General features: G+C 43.8%; 1 protein-coding gene across 1 annotated transcript in view; it reads right to left on the bottom strand.

Annotated features, from left to right (window-relative positions):
• Positions 1–16746, bottom strand: part of LOC310963647 (cadherin-18) — a gene marked incomplete at both ends in the record, with an annotated part of 90939 nt that overhangs the window by 35271 nt on the left and 38922 nt on the right. The window contains 3 exons of the mRNA XM_083936537.1: positions 6181–6317; positions 15370–15623; positions 16434–16621. Of these exons, the coding sequence (XP_083792663.1) occupies positions 6181–6317; positions 15370–15623; positions 16434–16621 (579 nt within the window). The remainder of the gene's footprint in view (positions 1–6180; positions 6318–15369; positions 15624–16433; positions 16622–16746) is intronic.

Genomic DNA, 16746 nt, shown 5'->3' with positions numbered 1-16746 from the left:
AGATAATCCCCCAGTGTTTCTCATGCCGTATGCCTACCTTCAACAACATGGGTCCAAAACAATCAACACCAGTAGAGTGAAAGGCTGGTTTGTGTAGTCTGAGTCAGGCAGTGGAAAGATCGGCCATTTTAGGAATGGAAGGCCGGGCTCTCCAGCGCTGGCAGTCGGCACATGTACGCTGGTATCTACGAATAGACTCCCGCCCACGAAGTATCAAGTATGACCTCCGCATCTCAGCAAAGACCCACTCAGGACCAGGATGGAGCAGGTCAACATCGTACTTCTGGATGAGCAGGCGGGTAGTTGGTTGAAGGCATCCAGAACCACAGGGTGAAGTGGTGAGTCATCTTTACCTTCCAATCGCCTGAGACGACTGCTCACTCTAATAAGACCCTTGGACTTATCCATTTCAGGAGCTAACTTGAGTAGGCTTGAGTACTTCCTGATAAGACATACTTCCCAGCTTCCAGGAGCCTGTAGTCTTCAGGAAAAGACTGTCGTTGGGCATGATGAAGAACCAACATCTCTGCTTGGTGATATTCGTCAGCACTGGGCAGGGAACTGGAGGGAGTCTGCCCATGGAGGTGTTGGCTCCTGCCAGGTGTTGGAAACTTTATCCTCCGGGCTGGTAGATGCAGGTGAGGTGACTGTTACCCCACAGAAGGTGGCTTTCCGGAGCTCTGCTTCATCCTCTGATGATTCTGGGTGGGGTCTCACTGGCCAGGTATCCGGGCTTTGGAGCCGGAAGGGAGGTCTTTGGGACCATTGATTAGGGACTATAAGGGCTTCTAAGGTCTTCCCTCTAGTCACATCATCCGCGGGATCATTCACAGAGTCTGCGTAATGCCAGGTGCACTTCTCTGTCAACTCCTGGATCTCTGCGACTCTAGCTCCCACAAAAACCTTGTAGTCAGTTTCTTCTGGAGGACATGAACCAGCTGTGCTGCCACAAGCGCTGCACAAAGCTCCAGCCTTGCGATGGAATGTAGGCGCTTTGGAGTGACTCGTGAACAGGCAAGGATGAAGGATAGGTGTATCTGGCCTCTGTCCTCCTTGGTCCTCAGGTAAGCTACGGCTCCGGAGGCTAGTTCTGAGGCGCCACGAAGACTGCATCTCACGAGTAGCATGCTCACACTGGACATCTTTAGGTAGGTAGGGACGTCGGAAAGTAAGGCGAGGTAGGGACTCCAGCTCAGCTTCCCATTCAGACCAGGCTTGCAGGAGATCTGAATGTAGATTGGGGTCATCCCATCCACGCTGCTTGTCCCAAAGCTGCCAAATTAGGAGCTTTGCTCGGGTGGAGTAAGGTAGCAGGTAACCCAAGGGATTATATTGAGTGGCTACGACTCTGTAGATGTTCCTCAGGGTTGGAACCTCATACGCCACTGGCCAGTGTTTGTAGCCCTTGGAGTCCGTCTCCCAGTTCCGGCTGAGGCCAAGGGTTGACTCAAAGGGTTTGGACTCATCTTCGGCAAGCCATAGGTCCAGGCTTTCTGACCTGGCTTCATGGGGAAGGTGACTTAGTACACTTGGATCGTTGCATGCCCACTGGCACAGCTCGAAGCCAGCTGGCGAAAGGAGGTCTCTGAGCTGATCAACAAGCAATCTTGCTTCAGCCTGCGTGCGCACACTCTGCAGGCAGTTATCAACATAGAAGCATTTCTCCACTGAGAATGTTAGGTTGTCGTCTGGCTCACTGTGATCCATCCCCTTGATGTCTCCACTTACTGCTATGGCGTGTTCACGGAACCTAACCAAGACTCCCAGCATGGAGGCGCCAAGGGTAAGGCCAGGTAGAAGGTACTGGTTCAGAGTCCGCCAGAGGTACTGATGGGAGCAGTTGAACACAAGGCGATTCTTCCCATTGTGGCTAACGAGGTGGTGAGGAATGTACCAGCATTCGTTAGGGGAGGTCTTCTGAGTCACTTCCTGCACAGCACCTGATGTTCTAAGCTTCTGGATCTCAGTCTGGTAATCGTCCGCTTGCTTGGGGCGCCCCTCCGTACTATGCAGCATTGGCATTACTGACTCTTTGGGCGTGTGTAGCAGGGGCATGTCTTGATGCCGCAGCAGGGGTGTAGCATACCTGAAGATCCCATCCACCTCTTAACGGACAGTCCTGGCTTCAAGCAGCGTTACAGCCTGCTGGTCCTTCTTTGACCGGGTTACCTCTTTGTCATGTCGAGAGGGGACAGTATCTGCTTGCCAAAGCCTTTGGACATGCTGGTATAACCCATCCATCAGTAGAGGGGATGAGGTAAACAGACACTGCACCGAGTGGGCTGGCCGCCCCATGCCCTAGATGGGACCTTGGAGAGTCCACCCAAGCCGGGTGCGGACTGCAGCGGGGCCTCCTGGGGTCCTGGGGGCCCAAGCCTTACTGGCTCAACTGGCGTTATAAGATAGGGCTCATCGGAGCCGATGAGGAGTAAATGTTTGGCTTCCTTTAGTGCAGGTATGGGGAGGCCGCGCAGGTGTCTAAACTTTGCCTGTAAGCGATCAACCGGGTAGGTATGCTGAGCAAAACTGAGACGGTTAGCTGTGAAGGCACCGTCAATGTTATAGCTGGTCTGGGGGCCCGCAGCAGGGGAAATACGCAAAGACACTGTGTGTCCATGCAGCAACTGGATATCTTGACTGACTGTGCGTAGTGGAAGATCTTCAGGAAGGACCTTCATGCCGAGAGTTTTGGCAGCTCCTGGTCACAGCATTGTCCTCTCTGATCCGTCGTCAAGGATTGCAAAGGTGTCCAAGGTCCGCTCCCCATACTGTACAAGCACCGGCACAACCTTTAACATGACCCGATTCTCGGCTCCCTGCCGGTCAAGGTACAGATCATCAGTGGAAGAGCTGGTTAGGCAGCTCTCTTACCGGACTGCTGCACCTCCATGAACACTTTCTGGGCTTGTATTTACCTCATGGAGAGCCAACAGGTGTTTTCCCTGGCATATGTTGCATGGTTTCTTCAAGTTGCACTGGGCTGCTTGATGCTTTCGTGCACATTGCCAACACCGTTTATTGGCCAGGATCCAGTCTTTGAGCTGGTCTTTGGAGAGCTTGGCAACATCACCACACTGGCTGAGATAATGCTCCGCGCTCTCGCAGTAGGCACAGTGGGCTTTATTCTTAACTCTATCCCTCACTGGATTCTCTTTAGGTAGCTGGGAGTCAGACCTCGAAGGCTCTCTAGCGCCATGCAGGACTGTGACTGTCTGCTTACCAGGACAACTATTAAACTTTGCGCTCTGCTTCTCCTTAATACCTCTAGTTTGACCGTCAAAACCTTGACATCAGAACTCATAGCGGAGCCATTCTGCTAACTTGTGCAGAGTGTGGGGAGCCCTAGGCTGCTTGAACTGATGCCGGCGGAAGTCAGCTCGCTGTTCCGGTGGAAGTTTGCTCAGCAGTCGAGCTACGTGTGAGCCACAGTTTAGTTCAACTTTCCCTTCAGGTCCCAGGGTCTGCAACAAGCCAACTAGAGATTGTCTCTGGAGGGAGAATCTCTGGAATGCTGTAGTATCTCCACGCTTGACTTCAGAGGCTTCCAGGACGCCTATTATCTTCCTTAGGACAAGCTGATGCCGTTGACCATACTGATCATAGAGGGCTGCCATTGTGTGTGTATAAGGGGTTGGCGAGTTTAAATAGGCATCAGCAATGGTGTAGCGTGGGCTGGGAGTAGGTTATCGAGAGCTATGCGAAGCCTCGCATACTCACTGGGGTCAGGGTTTAAACACTTTGGAATGGTCAGTTGGGGGCCTCTATACACTTGTTCAGCTACAGGTGGACGTATAGGGTTAGGTGGCAGCTGTGGTGGCAACGCCCTAGCAGATGACCATGGAGGATAGGCTGATGCGGGCGCTGAGCGCGTTGAACTTGCATAGGCTGGTGCAGGATAAAAAGTTGAACTAAGGAACGTCATTGTCTCTGGTGAGGAGGTATGGGTAGAGGCTCCTAAATGACAGTTACTCATAGAAGTAAAAGCCTTTCAAACAGTAAGTATGTTTTAAAGTTGAAGTATGCAGTAGGGCAGAGCTGAAAAAAGGAATACTTGCTCAGCAAACCCCTTTTGAATAGAAAAAAGTTACGCAGTTGCGTCAGTCTTTCTATGAAATTTATGTTTCCAGATTTCTGTTTTCTTTATCTTGTGCATAAAGGTTTCTTTTTTAGCACCTATAGAATGTTTAACGTTGGACCTTTTATATTAAAAGAGGATTCCCTTTTTAGGTGAACACTTAAATTCAATCGTACATTCATTCTCTAATCTACTCACACGCTATGGTCTTTCTATTCCATTAGAAAGTGGAGTAAATCCTCTGCAGGACAGTTTGCATGGAACAGTGCATGGTGCATTGTCCATTATGACACTGTGTCCTTGCTCATTCAGAGTAGTAAAAATGTATCCTTCGGCTTTCTGACAGTGTCTTGGCATGTAACTGTATCCTTGAATACTAAGGAGTGGTATAAAGAGATAAAGAAGTATTAGCATGCAGCACCTCTGTCGGTCAGCAGGAGATTTGCCTAATTGTGATGACAAATTACCCGAGTTACCTGATAGCAATTTCTGGAGTTAGCGGCCCCTGCATTGATTTTAATTAAATCTCAATGTAGGAAAGGACACTGAAACAATTGGGACTAATTTGATTTTGTAGTTAATTATGAGAAAAAATACACTAATTTGAATACATTCTAATCAATATGCAAATGATCTTCATCCTTGTTTTCTCAAGACTTTAATTGTTACTTTCACTATGAACCCATCTGGTGTTGGGCTGTGTTTAAGTACTGTTAGTGATTGTAATATTACTGTTAATAATGCTATTAAAATTGCTCAGTTAAAGGGGATGTGAACAGTGCCAAGAACTGCTACGGTTTACTTTTGACCAGGGATTGAAAGTTTAAGCAATTACTTGGAGTCATGTAAATTATTAAGAATCAATAATACAATACAAAACAAGTGCTTTTCCCGCACTGAAAGCTTCATTTTACCATTTAAAGTGGGGTTGCACAAAATAACCCACAAACATTTCGTGATCTGAGACTTTCGGCAGAATTTAAGCATTTATGTGGACTAAGATGTATACAGTCTCTTCACTGGGATCCTTAAGTACAATTTAGCAGAGTAGTTAGAGTTGGAGTATTGATCAAAGACAAAGTAGTGACAGTGAAATGGTTAGCTGAATAGCTGCAGGCGTCAGCTTCTTATGCAGTTGTGTGAAGCCTTATGGCCTTTTGTTTTTCTGCATTATTTCCTAATGTGTAAATGGTGGAACTATGGACTGTTTATCAGAGTCCTGCTGCAGTTAAAGTGTCCATCAACATGTACAGTATCCTGTAGTGTCTTTGATTCAAACATTTTAGTGAATATCTTAATAAAATGGTGCCGCTGATGTTATTCTGTAAGCAAAGGGAGATTGGGCAGTGCAGATTCATATAGTCAGTCCTTTTTTATGGATCATTCTTTTTGTTGATATTGATTTTTTTCCCCCAATTTTACACGCTATGATTTTGAACCTGGGCTGCTCTCTGACTATACGATCCCCTCAGGGTGCCTTGTTATCTTTTGGGAAATGGAGAAAAAAGCCTTTGGGTAGAACTATAGCACCTTACCATTATTTTTGAATGTCTATTCTTTAAATCATGCTGCTGTGGCACAAAGCTCTCCCATTATTTCATTGCAATTCTGATAACGATTTATAATGTCTCCTATTAGCTTGAGGCCAAACGGGATGAGTGTGGAAAGGAAAGAGCAATCTCTTTTAACGGCCTCTTTCAGGAAACAGGATAATAATGTGTCATGTGTTTACTGCAGTCCCTGGATGTGTCAAACATATGAAAAATATACCCTGGTTATTTTAAATATCTATATGTCTGAAGGGGAAGAGAATATTATCATACATATTATTGTAGGTCAACAAGTACATTTAAATTGCTAATATTTGCACTGACATAGATCGAGAACATATTCAAGTTTCCAGACTTTAATTTGCTAAATTAAATCAGAATCTGTTTGTACAGTAGGAAGTAAGAACCATGTCAACATGGCAAGAAATTCAGACCTCAACAAAACCTTCTTCTGTTCACCCATGAACACTCGCACAAGAGCAAACAGACAGGTGCATTATGTTTGCTCGCCCAACTGTAAAGACTCTGTTTATGGAAAGCAACCTTGGTACCTACCAACCTCTGAGGCCATCACAGTGATGTTGTGCCAAGCCATGTTTTCTCTGTCCAGGGGCTGCGTCGTCCGTACAAGTCCACTGCTTTCATCGATTCTGAAGTACCTTACTCCCTCCTCTTTGCTGTCCAAGAAGTACCTATTAGGAAAAAGGAATTTATGATCTCATGTATCCACTCCAAAAAACTCCAGTGATGGAAAAACTAAAAGATAATGTAAAAAAAATTCTTTAAGTTTGAATAATGGACCACTGCAACCCATCATTCCCTACTCATAACATACCCACACTTTTGATGCTCCACGGTTGCAGTTTTATACATGTTGATATGTGATCTGAATTCAACAAAGCTACTTATTTTACTTAGGTTTAAGAAATATTGTGGCTTTGGTTAAAAATAAGTATGTCCTCTACAAAACTTAACATTGAAACACTTTCACATGGGACGGGAAACTAACAAGACACTCTTCTGGTTGAAGGTCTGGTGTGAGTTTGAGGCTTGTTATTGTTGCTGTCGGGCAGAAACCTTGAATGTCCAAAACTGGGATTTTTCAGGAATACTACATCACCTGAATTCCTGAGCACCTGTTGTAAGTTCAAAGCCTGGGGCATGTTATACAGATGTTGTTGGGAGCAAAAAACGTTTATTTTATTTTATTTCTGTGGTTTGCAGAAAGTAAAATGTCAACATTTTTCTGGCAATTTGGCTACTACAGGATGCTACAGCGTGAATGGGGAGATTAAAGATGGAGCACAAAAGGTATTTTTTTAAAAGTGGGAGTGTTGCCTACATCACAGTAACGTGCACACATGTCTGAGCTCATCTCTGTATTATAACAGTGCAGCATTACATGTAAATGGACGGTGGGTTCATCTGATAAATACAACACAGTTTTTTTGTCTTCTTTGGTGTGGTGAGCAATTGGAGGAGACTTTCCTGTTAAAGCTGAAAATAATGTGGTTGACATGTTAAGTTTAGGTTATACTGTGTATGGGCTGTTACCATTGTTTTAACTGCATCTAAATGACTTCATTCTAACTTGTGTTAAGCTTCACACGGAAATATATTAATTGTGGTGCTGTTTGTTTGTATTTACCAGAGACAGTGCACAATAGGGGTGGGCAAAACAGTCAGGATTTTTATTTTCTAAGATTCCAAATTGATTCATAACTTCCAAAAAACGATTTTTGCAAACTCTTTTCCACTCGCACTTTGCAGCTGTTCCCCTTATCCCAGGGGGTTTGTTTCCCGAGTTTCTTGTACCCGACCTTGCTATTTTAATGGGTATTCTGGTCAAAGGTGCGCTCACCTCTGTGGCCTCACGCCGACGCAGGGGGAAACGAGCCGGTGCGCTTGTGCGCCTTTGCTAACGAGGAAGACGCACACGGCTACCCGTAATATTTCTCTCAAACGTTCGCTCACTGGGCAATAAAATGGACGACTCCAGCTTATGTTGAGGAGAAATAAGGACTTTTATTCATCCTCTGCTCTGTGCTTCATGGAGACATGGCTGTGTGGGAACATCCCAGACTCCGCGCTGCAGCTGGATGGATTCCAGGTTAACCGCGGACCGTGACACGCGGCTCTCCAGGAAAACAAAGGGTGGAGGTATTTGTTGGAAACTTTTATTATTAACTGCAAGCCATTTTACTCTCCCCGTGAGTTCGCTTCTTTCATTCTGGTCTGTGTTTACATTCCACCAGAGGCCAACGTGCATGACGCAAAGCACGCACTCGCCGACCAGATACTGGACGTGGAGCGGACCTATCCAGACTCCTTAGTTATTGTCCTCTGGGAAGTTCGCGACTAAGGTTTCCTTTGTTAAAGTCCCAAATACAGACAGTTTATACAATGTGCGACCAGGGAGGGGAACACTCTGGATCACTGTTACACTACAGTCAGTAAAGCCTATCACACTGTCACCCGCGCTGCACTGGGTCACTCTGACCATGGCATGGTCCACCTGATTCCTGCCTACAGGCGGAAATTAAAACTTTCTAAACCTGTGACGAGGACATAAAAGAAGTGGACCAGGGAGGCTGCGGAGGATCTAAAGGCGTGTTTGGACTGCACTGACTGGGATGTTTTCAGGACTGATTCCACCAGTCTAGATGAGTACACAGAAGCTGTAACCTCAAGCTGATATGAGGTTACAGTTTCTGTGAGGACTGCTGTGTGCCATCTCGCACAAGGGTGACTTATAATAATGACATGCCCTGGTTTACACCCAGACTCCGGCAGTTGAGGTTGGATAAGGAAAAGGCTTTTATGGGCGCACTCACACTGTCCTTCCGCACTGCGCCCCGGGCTTTAGGGTACTTGTCCTCCCCTCCCTCTCCCCCCGCTTGCCAGCGCGTTTGTACTCACACTGCCTTGGCCTCGGCCAATGCTTCTTGCCTGCCTATACGTCATCACGTCTTAACACGTCACACGCATTAATGACGTCATTGCAATGCATCGCTTTGTTTAAAAATCTTTCCATAGACCTCAGAGTTTTTGTGCGTCTTGTCCGACTGTTTTTGAATATTTTCATCCGACCAAATCTGCAGTAAACACTCCACCTCCGCATCACACCAACGTCAACCTTTCGCCGCCATTGTTGTTGTTGTTAAATGTCCGCCCATGGTCCGTCCTTCTATTTTCTATGTCCGAACAGACGCACATAAATGACGTCAGAACCGCCATAGGCCTCGTGCTCGCGCTCGTACACGTGCGCACGCTCGTGCTCGTACATGTGCAAACGCGCTCTACAAAAGCCCACCTCTCCAGACGGGCCGTGGACGGCCAGCTGGCCGCAGCTATGCGCGGAGCGGTTGCACTCACACTGGTAGAACGCACTAGGCTTAAGCCGAAAAACCTGTTTTGGCCCGATGTGGAAGGACAGTGTGAGTGCGCCCTAAGAGTGGCAACAGAGCAGAGTACAAGGAGGCCAAGTACAGGTTTAGCAGGGCGTTGAGAGAGGCTAAACGACTGTACTCAGAGAAACTCCAACAGCAGTTCTCCTCCAACGACTCTGCCTCTGGCTGGAGAGGGCTCAGGCAGATCACCAACTACAAGCCAAGAGCCCCCCTCTCTGCTAAAGATCGTCTCCTTGCCAACGACCTGAACAACTTCTACTGCCGCTTTCTAGACAACCGGGTCAGTCCTCACACCATCCCCCACCCCACCAACACCAGGCTAGGGGCCTGGTAGGTTGATGTAGAACAGCTCCCATCATCACAGCTGCCCTCCACCTCCCCCCATCCACCATCAAAACCTCTGTCTGTACTTGAGAGAGATGTTAACAGGCTCTTCAAGAGCCATAATCCCCGCAAAGCTGCTGGGCCGGACTCCGTGTCTCCATCCTGCCTTAAGCATTGTGCAGATCAGCTATCTCCAGTGTTCACAGACATCTTTAACTCCTCACTGGAGACATACCACATGCCAGCATGCTTCAAGGCCTCTACCATCCCAGTTCCGAAGAAAACAGGACCTACAGGATTAAATGACTACAGACCTGTCGCCCTGACATCTGTGGTCATGAAATCTTTTGAGCGCCTGGTAATGTCCCACCTCGAATCCACCACAGATTCACTCCTGGACCCCCTGCAGTTTGCCTACAGAGCAAACAGGTCTGTAGACGATGCTGTCAACTCGGCCATCCACTTTATCCTCCAGCACCTGGACTCCCTGGGATCCTACATCGGGCATTGTGCATTTAACAGCATCGTCCCGGCTCTCTTTCAGGACAAGCTTTCAAAACTCAAAGTGCCGGCCTCAACCTGCCAGTGGATTATAGACTGCCTGACAGACAGGAGGTAGCACGTGAGGCTGGGCAAGTACTGTGTTTCCAGCCAATGACCACCAACGACTGCCACTCTAACGATGGTCATTGGCACTTGGAGCACAAAGGGTTCCAGTGACATCATCTGCCTTGTGAGAGGTTATATACCTGTATCTCCACACCAGTTAGTTGGACCAGTCCCAGCCTGGTCAGATCTGTACATGAACTGATGAAGCCTCTTGGTTGAGAGGTGAAACGTCTTCCTAGACAAATAACCAAGTCCAGTTGCTTTTGACTGAAATTGCTTTGGGGATAACGATGACCTGGACAAATGAGAACAGGCACAGGCTTGTTTCCAGCCCTGGATTTAGTTCACCATTTCTAATAATGCCTTAGCAAACACAGATTTCCTTTATTACTGTTTAAATTATATCAGGTAATAAAATATATTAACCCAGAAAGCAACATCTCACACTAATGATAAAAGATTCAGTTAACCAAACCATGCAGATGCAGCACAGGCCAAAGGGGACGTTCTTATGCTTCTGTGATCTTCAAAGTCTCATCCAACCTCTAAAGCGCCACAACAAAATAATCCCTGCTGCTTTTAAACGGACTTTATGACAGAATGTTCTGAAAATACATATTTCTAAGTCAAGAGCAATTATCTTTAATATTTTCTAATGACAAAAGGCGATGTTCTGCCGGCAATGTTTGCACTGTTTTAATGGCTTTCGAGCAATGCCATTATCAAACTAGAAGCAAAGCAGCATGTGGAATACAAAGCAGAAATAGGCTCAGCTGCTCCCATCATGAGTTCAAGCACGAAATGAGCATTGACTGTGTATTCCCTAATTTATCTATTAATGACCTATTTACACCTTTAATCCAGCATTCATTCTCCTGAGTAATATAGCCTAAGTCGACAATTTTCAGTTGGCATGAGGCATGGAAATGGTATAGGGATGCTAATGCCAGGATTTTATGTATTTTAAATAATGAACTTTTTATGTATTTTTTGGCTTATATTGCTTACAAGTGTACCCGGCACCCTCAGTAGAAATGTCATGATTTATGAAACACTCAGGCTCATAAGAGCATGAAGGCTTTTCAGCAGTAAAAGTGTGAGTTTAGGTACTGAGCATTTGCTCCAGGAGAAAAAACATGTTGTTTAATGGCTTGTAGGGAAAAATCCACTGAACAACACTTATTAATTACTGACACTGGTGATAAACCTTTGTAGTAAAGTTGTCTTTTATTTCTGCAGATAATTATAATAATTGCAGACAATTATTATTTCCAACAACAACAAGAATTGCTGCATGTGTACAAGTACAGCATACACCATATTCTATGGCATCCTGGGAAACGTGGGAATTAAAACTGAAAACAGGAATTGTGGGTATGTCCACATTATTGCAAAAGCCTTGGAGTTCACTGAACATCAACAAGACTAAAAGCATATACTTTTGCAGAATGGTGAGGCAGTAATGCTAATTACACAACACAGCACAAAAACAAGTGTGTTTGGATAAGAAAACTGAAAACATTTCCGTTATATGCTGTGCACTTTCCGCCTCCCAGCAAAATGCCTACTGATTAATTTGACCTTCTGTCGGGAGGTGGTTGTAAAATGAAAACAGAAGTGTGTAAGACATGATTTTTGTTTGACTTTGTTGTAAAATATAGCTAAGATGAGTGTAATTTAGTCATTAGGTTTATTAGTGTGGACAAGTGTGAGTTTTGACCTGCTAGTGGTACTAAGTGAAAGTAAAATCTCAGTAAAAGTCATTGAGGTTTACAGGATCATGAATAACTGAGTTCCTTTAAATGACCACTCTTCTTTTAGGAGTGCATTGTGTTTTTTACATTTTAATACAAACATATTCAAATCTGTTGACACTTTGCTGTAATGTGTTGAATGTATGTATGTAAACCTGACGCAGATGCTTTGTTACACCGAACCGTCTCAGAAGCCGTCAAGGGAAACTGTTTGGAAAAGGGCAGGCACTTTCAAAAAATACCTGGCATTGAACTAACCCTCTGTCTATCACAGGCTGCCAAACTCATACAAGAGAAGAGAGAAAACATATTTTCTATGTAGAAAAGCCACTCTTTGCTCTTCTGTTGATGAAGAAATACTCTGTTCTGATATAACCGATGCTGTTGCAACATCTGTGCTAACCTCTTCAGGAGCCACCATTGCTGTTTTGAATGAACAGTTGTCTCAATGTGTTGAGGTGGGTGACGATGCTGATTAGCACGCTCAACGTGGCTCTGAACACAAAAACCTTACTTGAATCCAGACAAAGTAGATTTTGGTGGGATATGTGATTCCTATATGTGATATCGCAAGAATCTAGCTGTCGTGAAAGCTAAGGTTTTGGGGTGTCATCCATATGTTCCCTGGGTCCTATGTTCACCGGTCGCATAAGCCTCGGCCTTCAAGGATTAAATTCAGCATTATGTTAGGGTTAGAGGTTACAGTTAGGGCCAGGGTCAGGGTTAGGGTCTACATAGGCCTTTTTGCCGGGGAAGTCGGCACTGATTCTGGTAAATATAACAGACCGGGGAACATAGGACTCTTTCTGTGAAAAGCAGAGAACATCAGAAAAAAGGGTTCGATGTTTCCCGATCAGATACAAAGCGGGGAACATAAGACCCGGGGAACACAGTTTTTTTCTTTCATCAGTTTATATTACAGGTGTTTTTGCTTAAAGGAAAAATAATCAGTTCATCAGTTAAAACGAGCTGAAGACAACGCTCATTTGATGCAGTGCTTAAAAGTAACCAGGCCAAGAAGTTTTCCCAACAGTTCGGATTATGATAATGTACAAGAGCAACCGGAGGTAATGAGCCATCAAGACTTTGTTTGCTTTTTTAGTTTTCAATTTCAGACCAACATTTGAAATGTCACTTCAATAAGATGTTTATTTCATTGCATGCATGGACAGACTTGTGGTGATCAAAGAGAGCCAAATACTGCTGCATTATGTAGCTGATACCAACACAGGGAGCAGTGGCACAGTTATGGGTTCAAGTAGCTGTCATGAAAATACTTTGCGCTGCATTCTCTTTATGTGCTGAACATTGGAAGTGATGTACTGTTAGAATGGTTGAGGTATCCCACAAGGAGAGCAGGGACATTCTTTCATATGTAGATTACATTCTTGTTTACAACAAATCTTCCAAGAATCCTTCATACCCTGTGTCTTTCCTCCATTTGAAATTGAATATAATTCCTCGAGAACGTCAGAACCTGCCTCCCCAAAACTGGGAGGATAGTAGTATAGTCATAAGTCACTTTGCTTAATGCTGTTTAGAAAGCCCCTGGGCTCCGCCTATGCATGGCTGTACTGTGATCCTATAACATGTACTGTATTAGCAACAGAAGATTGCTTCTTATTATCAGCAAAACTCCATTTCATGAGGAGTTCCGTGTTTACAGCTACTCCATCATTTATGCTGTGGCTATTGAGGGAAATCAAATTAATACAAGCAGTGCAGAGTTGCTTTAGTGTAATGTCAAGAAACGAGTTACCTGCGCAGAGTTAATACCAAGGATTAGTCCACAGCCTAAGGGCAATATCAATATCAGGTCACAAGCATGTGTTTAAAGTGCATACAAATTTGCTAAGCAGTTTTGCCTTGGGTTAGTTTACAGACTTGCAAACAAAACAGCCATCTATCTAATGATGTCAAAAATGAGATACATTCATTCTGCATATTGCTGCCTTTTAGAGGTTATGTGAAACATTAAGGGCATGTATAGCAGCACGGACCAATAAAGGGCTAAGTGGCTAAACATAATGCTGTAGCCTAAATCTCTTAATCTATTTATCATTGTACTCCACGGTGGTAGTTTAAAGCCACCTGAAAAATCCTCAATTTGAATATTGAGAAAATTGTCATGTGGTGCTTTAAGACAAAAACATAGGCTAGTGCATATGTTGAACATGCATCATGGATCATGCACTATTCCATACGTGCATATTGACATATGCTGTATAGTATGTGCAAACTACAATTTCAAGTCATAGCTTCAAATGATACAAAAGGTAAACTTATGGTGCAGAGATATGGCATGCAAATTAGAAGTTTTAGTTAGACAAACATTTCTTGGAGGCAGAAATAATCTTATTAGTTGACTTAAACCTCAAGGGGCAACTCTAAAGCACCATTTTTTTCTAACAAAATATATCTCACTGGTAAACCTGAACGCCAAAAATAAAAATGTAATCAAAAGATGAATGAATAAGAAATGTATTGCTGTTAAGCTGTGACCAGTTTGGCAAAACTGGACTTTCTCAACATCAAATCACATACCAGTGTTTCCCCCACAATTATATTAGGGGGGTGCACCCAAATAACATTCTTATGTTATTTGTCTTATTTGCACAACAGCATGTAAATTTTACAACTCTAAGAAAATAGAGAAAAAAGTGTTAGAGATTCACTTGTTCAAAGATCGTTTGTTAAATTGTTTGGGAAGAGGCTCCACGGGTAAAAATGAAGCCGAAACTTATCAGAGAGCCTTGATTATTTTGCTTGAGAAGATGATTCACTCCTACAAAAAAAAACTGAAACAGAATTAAACAAACTGAAATTATTTATTTATTTTATAGTGCTTGAAACCAATAGAGTGATTTTTGATTTAACTTTGGACTGTTTCTGTTGTGGAACATTATTTGGACCTTTTGGGCAATTATTTAAAAGACACTTTGATGCTGAGTGTAGCTCATTGTGTAATACACTGATTTAAACTGAGTTCGCACTGTGGCTTATTATTGCTTGTATAATTGTGATCCTTCTGTCTGGTGATTTTTAACAAGTGGGTTCATGGATGTGTTAACGTTGATTCATTTATCCATGGGGGGATTGACCTTTAATACGAACCTAATCATTCAATTGTCTGATTATACACCAGCTGGCACCCCAAGAAAATAACATTTAGGCAATTCACTACAGTGCGTTGGAAACACATGAAAGCCATGATTCTCCCCCCCCAAACACTGTAAACCTGGGGGAAACACTGCATACGCTTTACCAGCTAAACTAATCCAAACAGATATGGTAATTAGCCATTTTGGAAAGTTCTAGAAATCATCTCACACTGACTGGATGGTTTCTAGAAATATATATACGTTTTTGGCAACCAATTAGTTGACAAAGTGACAGAGACATTGGCTGCCGGTCTCATCTTACGGAGCACTGAGCCTCAAATAAGCCTCATAACGTTAACAACCTCCTCTTTTACCCTTTGCTCTTGCAGTGGGCCTGTCAGATATTTCTTAACAAGAAAAACTGTAGATCTTCAATTATATCCAATGATGCGCAACAAATAAGACAGCATACCTACAGAGCTGCTCTTCCTCTGAATATTTGCAATCATTTATGCAGATTAATATGTAGGAGTGAAAGTGTCTTACCTGACAGGACTGTTCCTGCTGTCAGGATCTCGAGCCGTCACAACGCCCACCTCTGTGCCACTTGGTGAGTTCTCATATACATCCATGATGTAATGGTCTATAGAAAAGACGGGGGCTTCATCCACATCCCCAACTGTGATTTTCAGGGTGGCGGTGTCTTTGAAAGAGCCAAGATAGGAAAAACGAGGATCCACATGTGTATTCGTCCCCTCAATGTGGAGAGTGTAGGTCTTCTTTCTCTCGTAGTTCAGAGGCTGTTTGAGGAAAGGCAACATATAATTAGCACACTTTAGTACAAGTTGGTACACTTTATCTGCATAGATCAAGCCAATGCCAAGTTACGGCTCACTTGAATACAGTGTTTTGTGTCTGGACAGAAAAAAACATCATTATAAGCTTGTAAAACTCAAGATATGTGTTCACTATTTTCCTCTCTTGGGGGGAAAGAAATATAATTTCAGTGCAGGATTTGTTTAACTACATAGTTGCAATTGTAAACACAATTATTTGATTTTATCTTAACGCTACTACAAAACGGTAAGCCTCTTAGACCTATATCTCAAATTAATTTCCTACCCCATAAACCCTCACAAAGCCTTTTTGTTTTAAACAATCTGGAACTTTTGGATCAGTGTACATCCACTGGCTTTCTTCCTCTTCTACTCCTATTTTGCTGGAGCATTGCTACCTTTCAAAGTGCATAACAGGCACCACACTCTGCAGATGGAAAAACTGTGTATGCATGAGTGTCCTCATACTGGTTGATTATTTGATACAAACATTACAAGGGCTTGCTTTACAGCACAACTTTAAATCAGAGTTCAAAGAAATGACTTATACACATTCACTTATATTCTCCTGAGGAGTCTATAAAAGAGGATCATGACCCTGATGCTTCAGTCTTACAAAAAACTTGTTCTATATACAAGTTTTGACCTCTTTAGATTTTGTTCCCCTTTCTGTGCACCTTGAAAGTACTGCAGGTGAAGTTGTGCCAGAAGACCCCGCTCTGCTTCTAGTCTCTGAAAGATCCCATTTCTCTCATGTAGACAGCATGTTCTTACCTTTTTGAGGCTTAGGATCCCCTCTCTTGTGTCCCTGTCTGTAGATATGGAGAACGTGTTGGCCCCCTCTGAGTTAATGATGCTGTACTTGATATCCGCATTGATGCCAAGGTCCTCATCGTTGGCTTTGATCTTCCCCACCGGTTTCCCTACTTGAGCTAATTCAGGGACGTACAGCTGGTAATTTTCTGTGGATGAACATTGATGGGTACCCACTTAGAGACAGCAAAACAACTGTTTCAAACAGAAGCTGACCTGCCCCACATCATTGTCTTAATGTTCTCCAAAAAGGGCTGAGCTAAGCAATTTGATT

This window comes from Echiichthys vipera (assembly GCF_963691815.1).
Source record: "Echiichthys vipera genome assembly, chromosome: 21".
Taxonomy (NCBI): Eukaryota; Metazoa; Chordata; class Actinopteri; order Perciformes; family Trachinidae; genus Echiichthys; species Echiichthys vipera.
The sequence above is the reverse complement of the archived record's forward strand: the minus strand, read 5'-3'. Positions and strand labels throughout refer to the sequence as shown.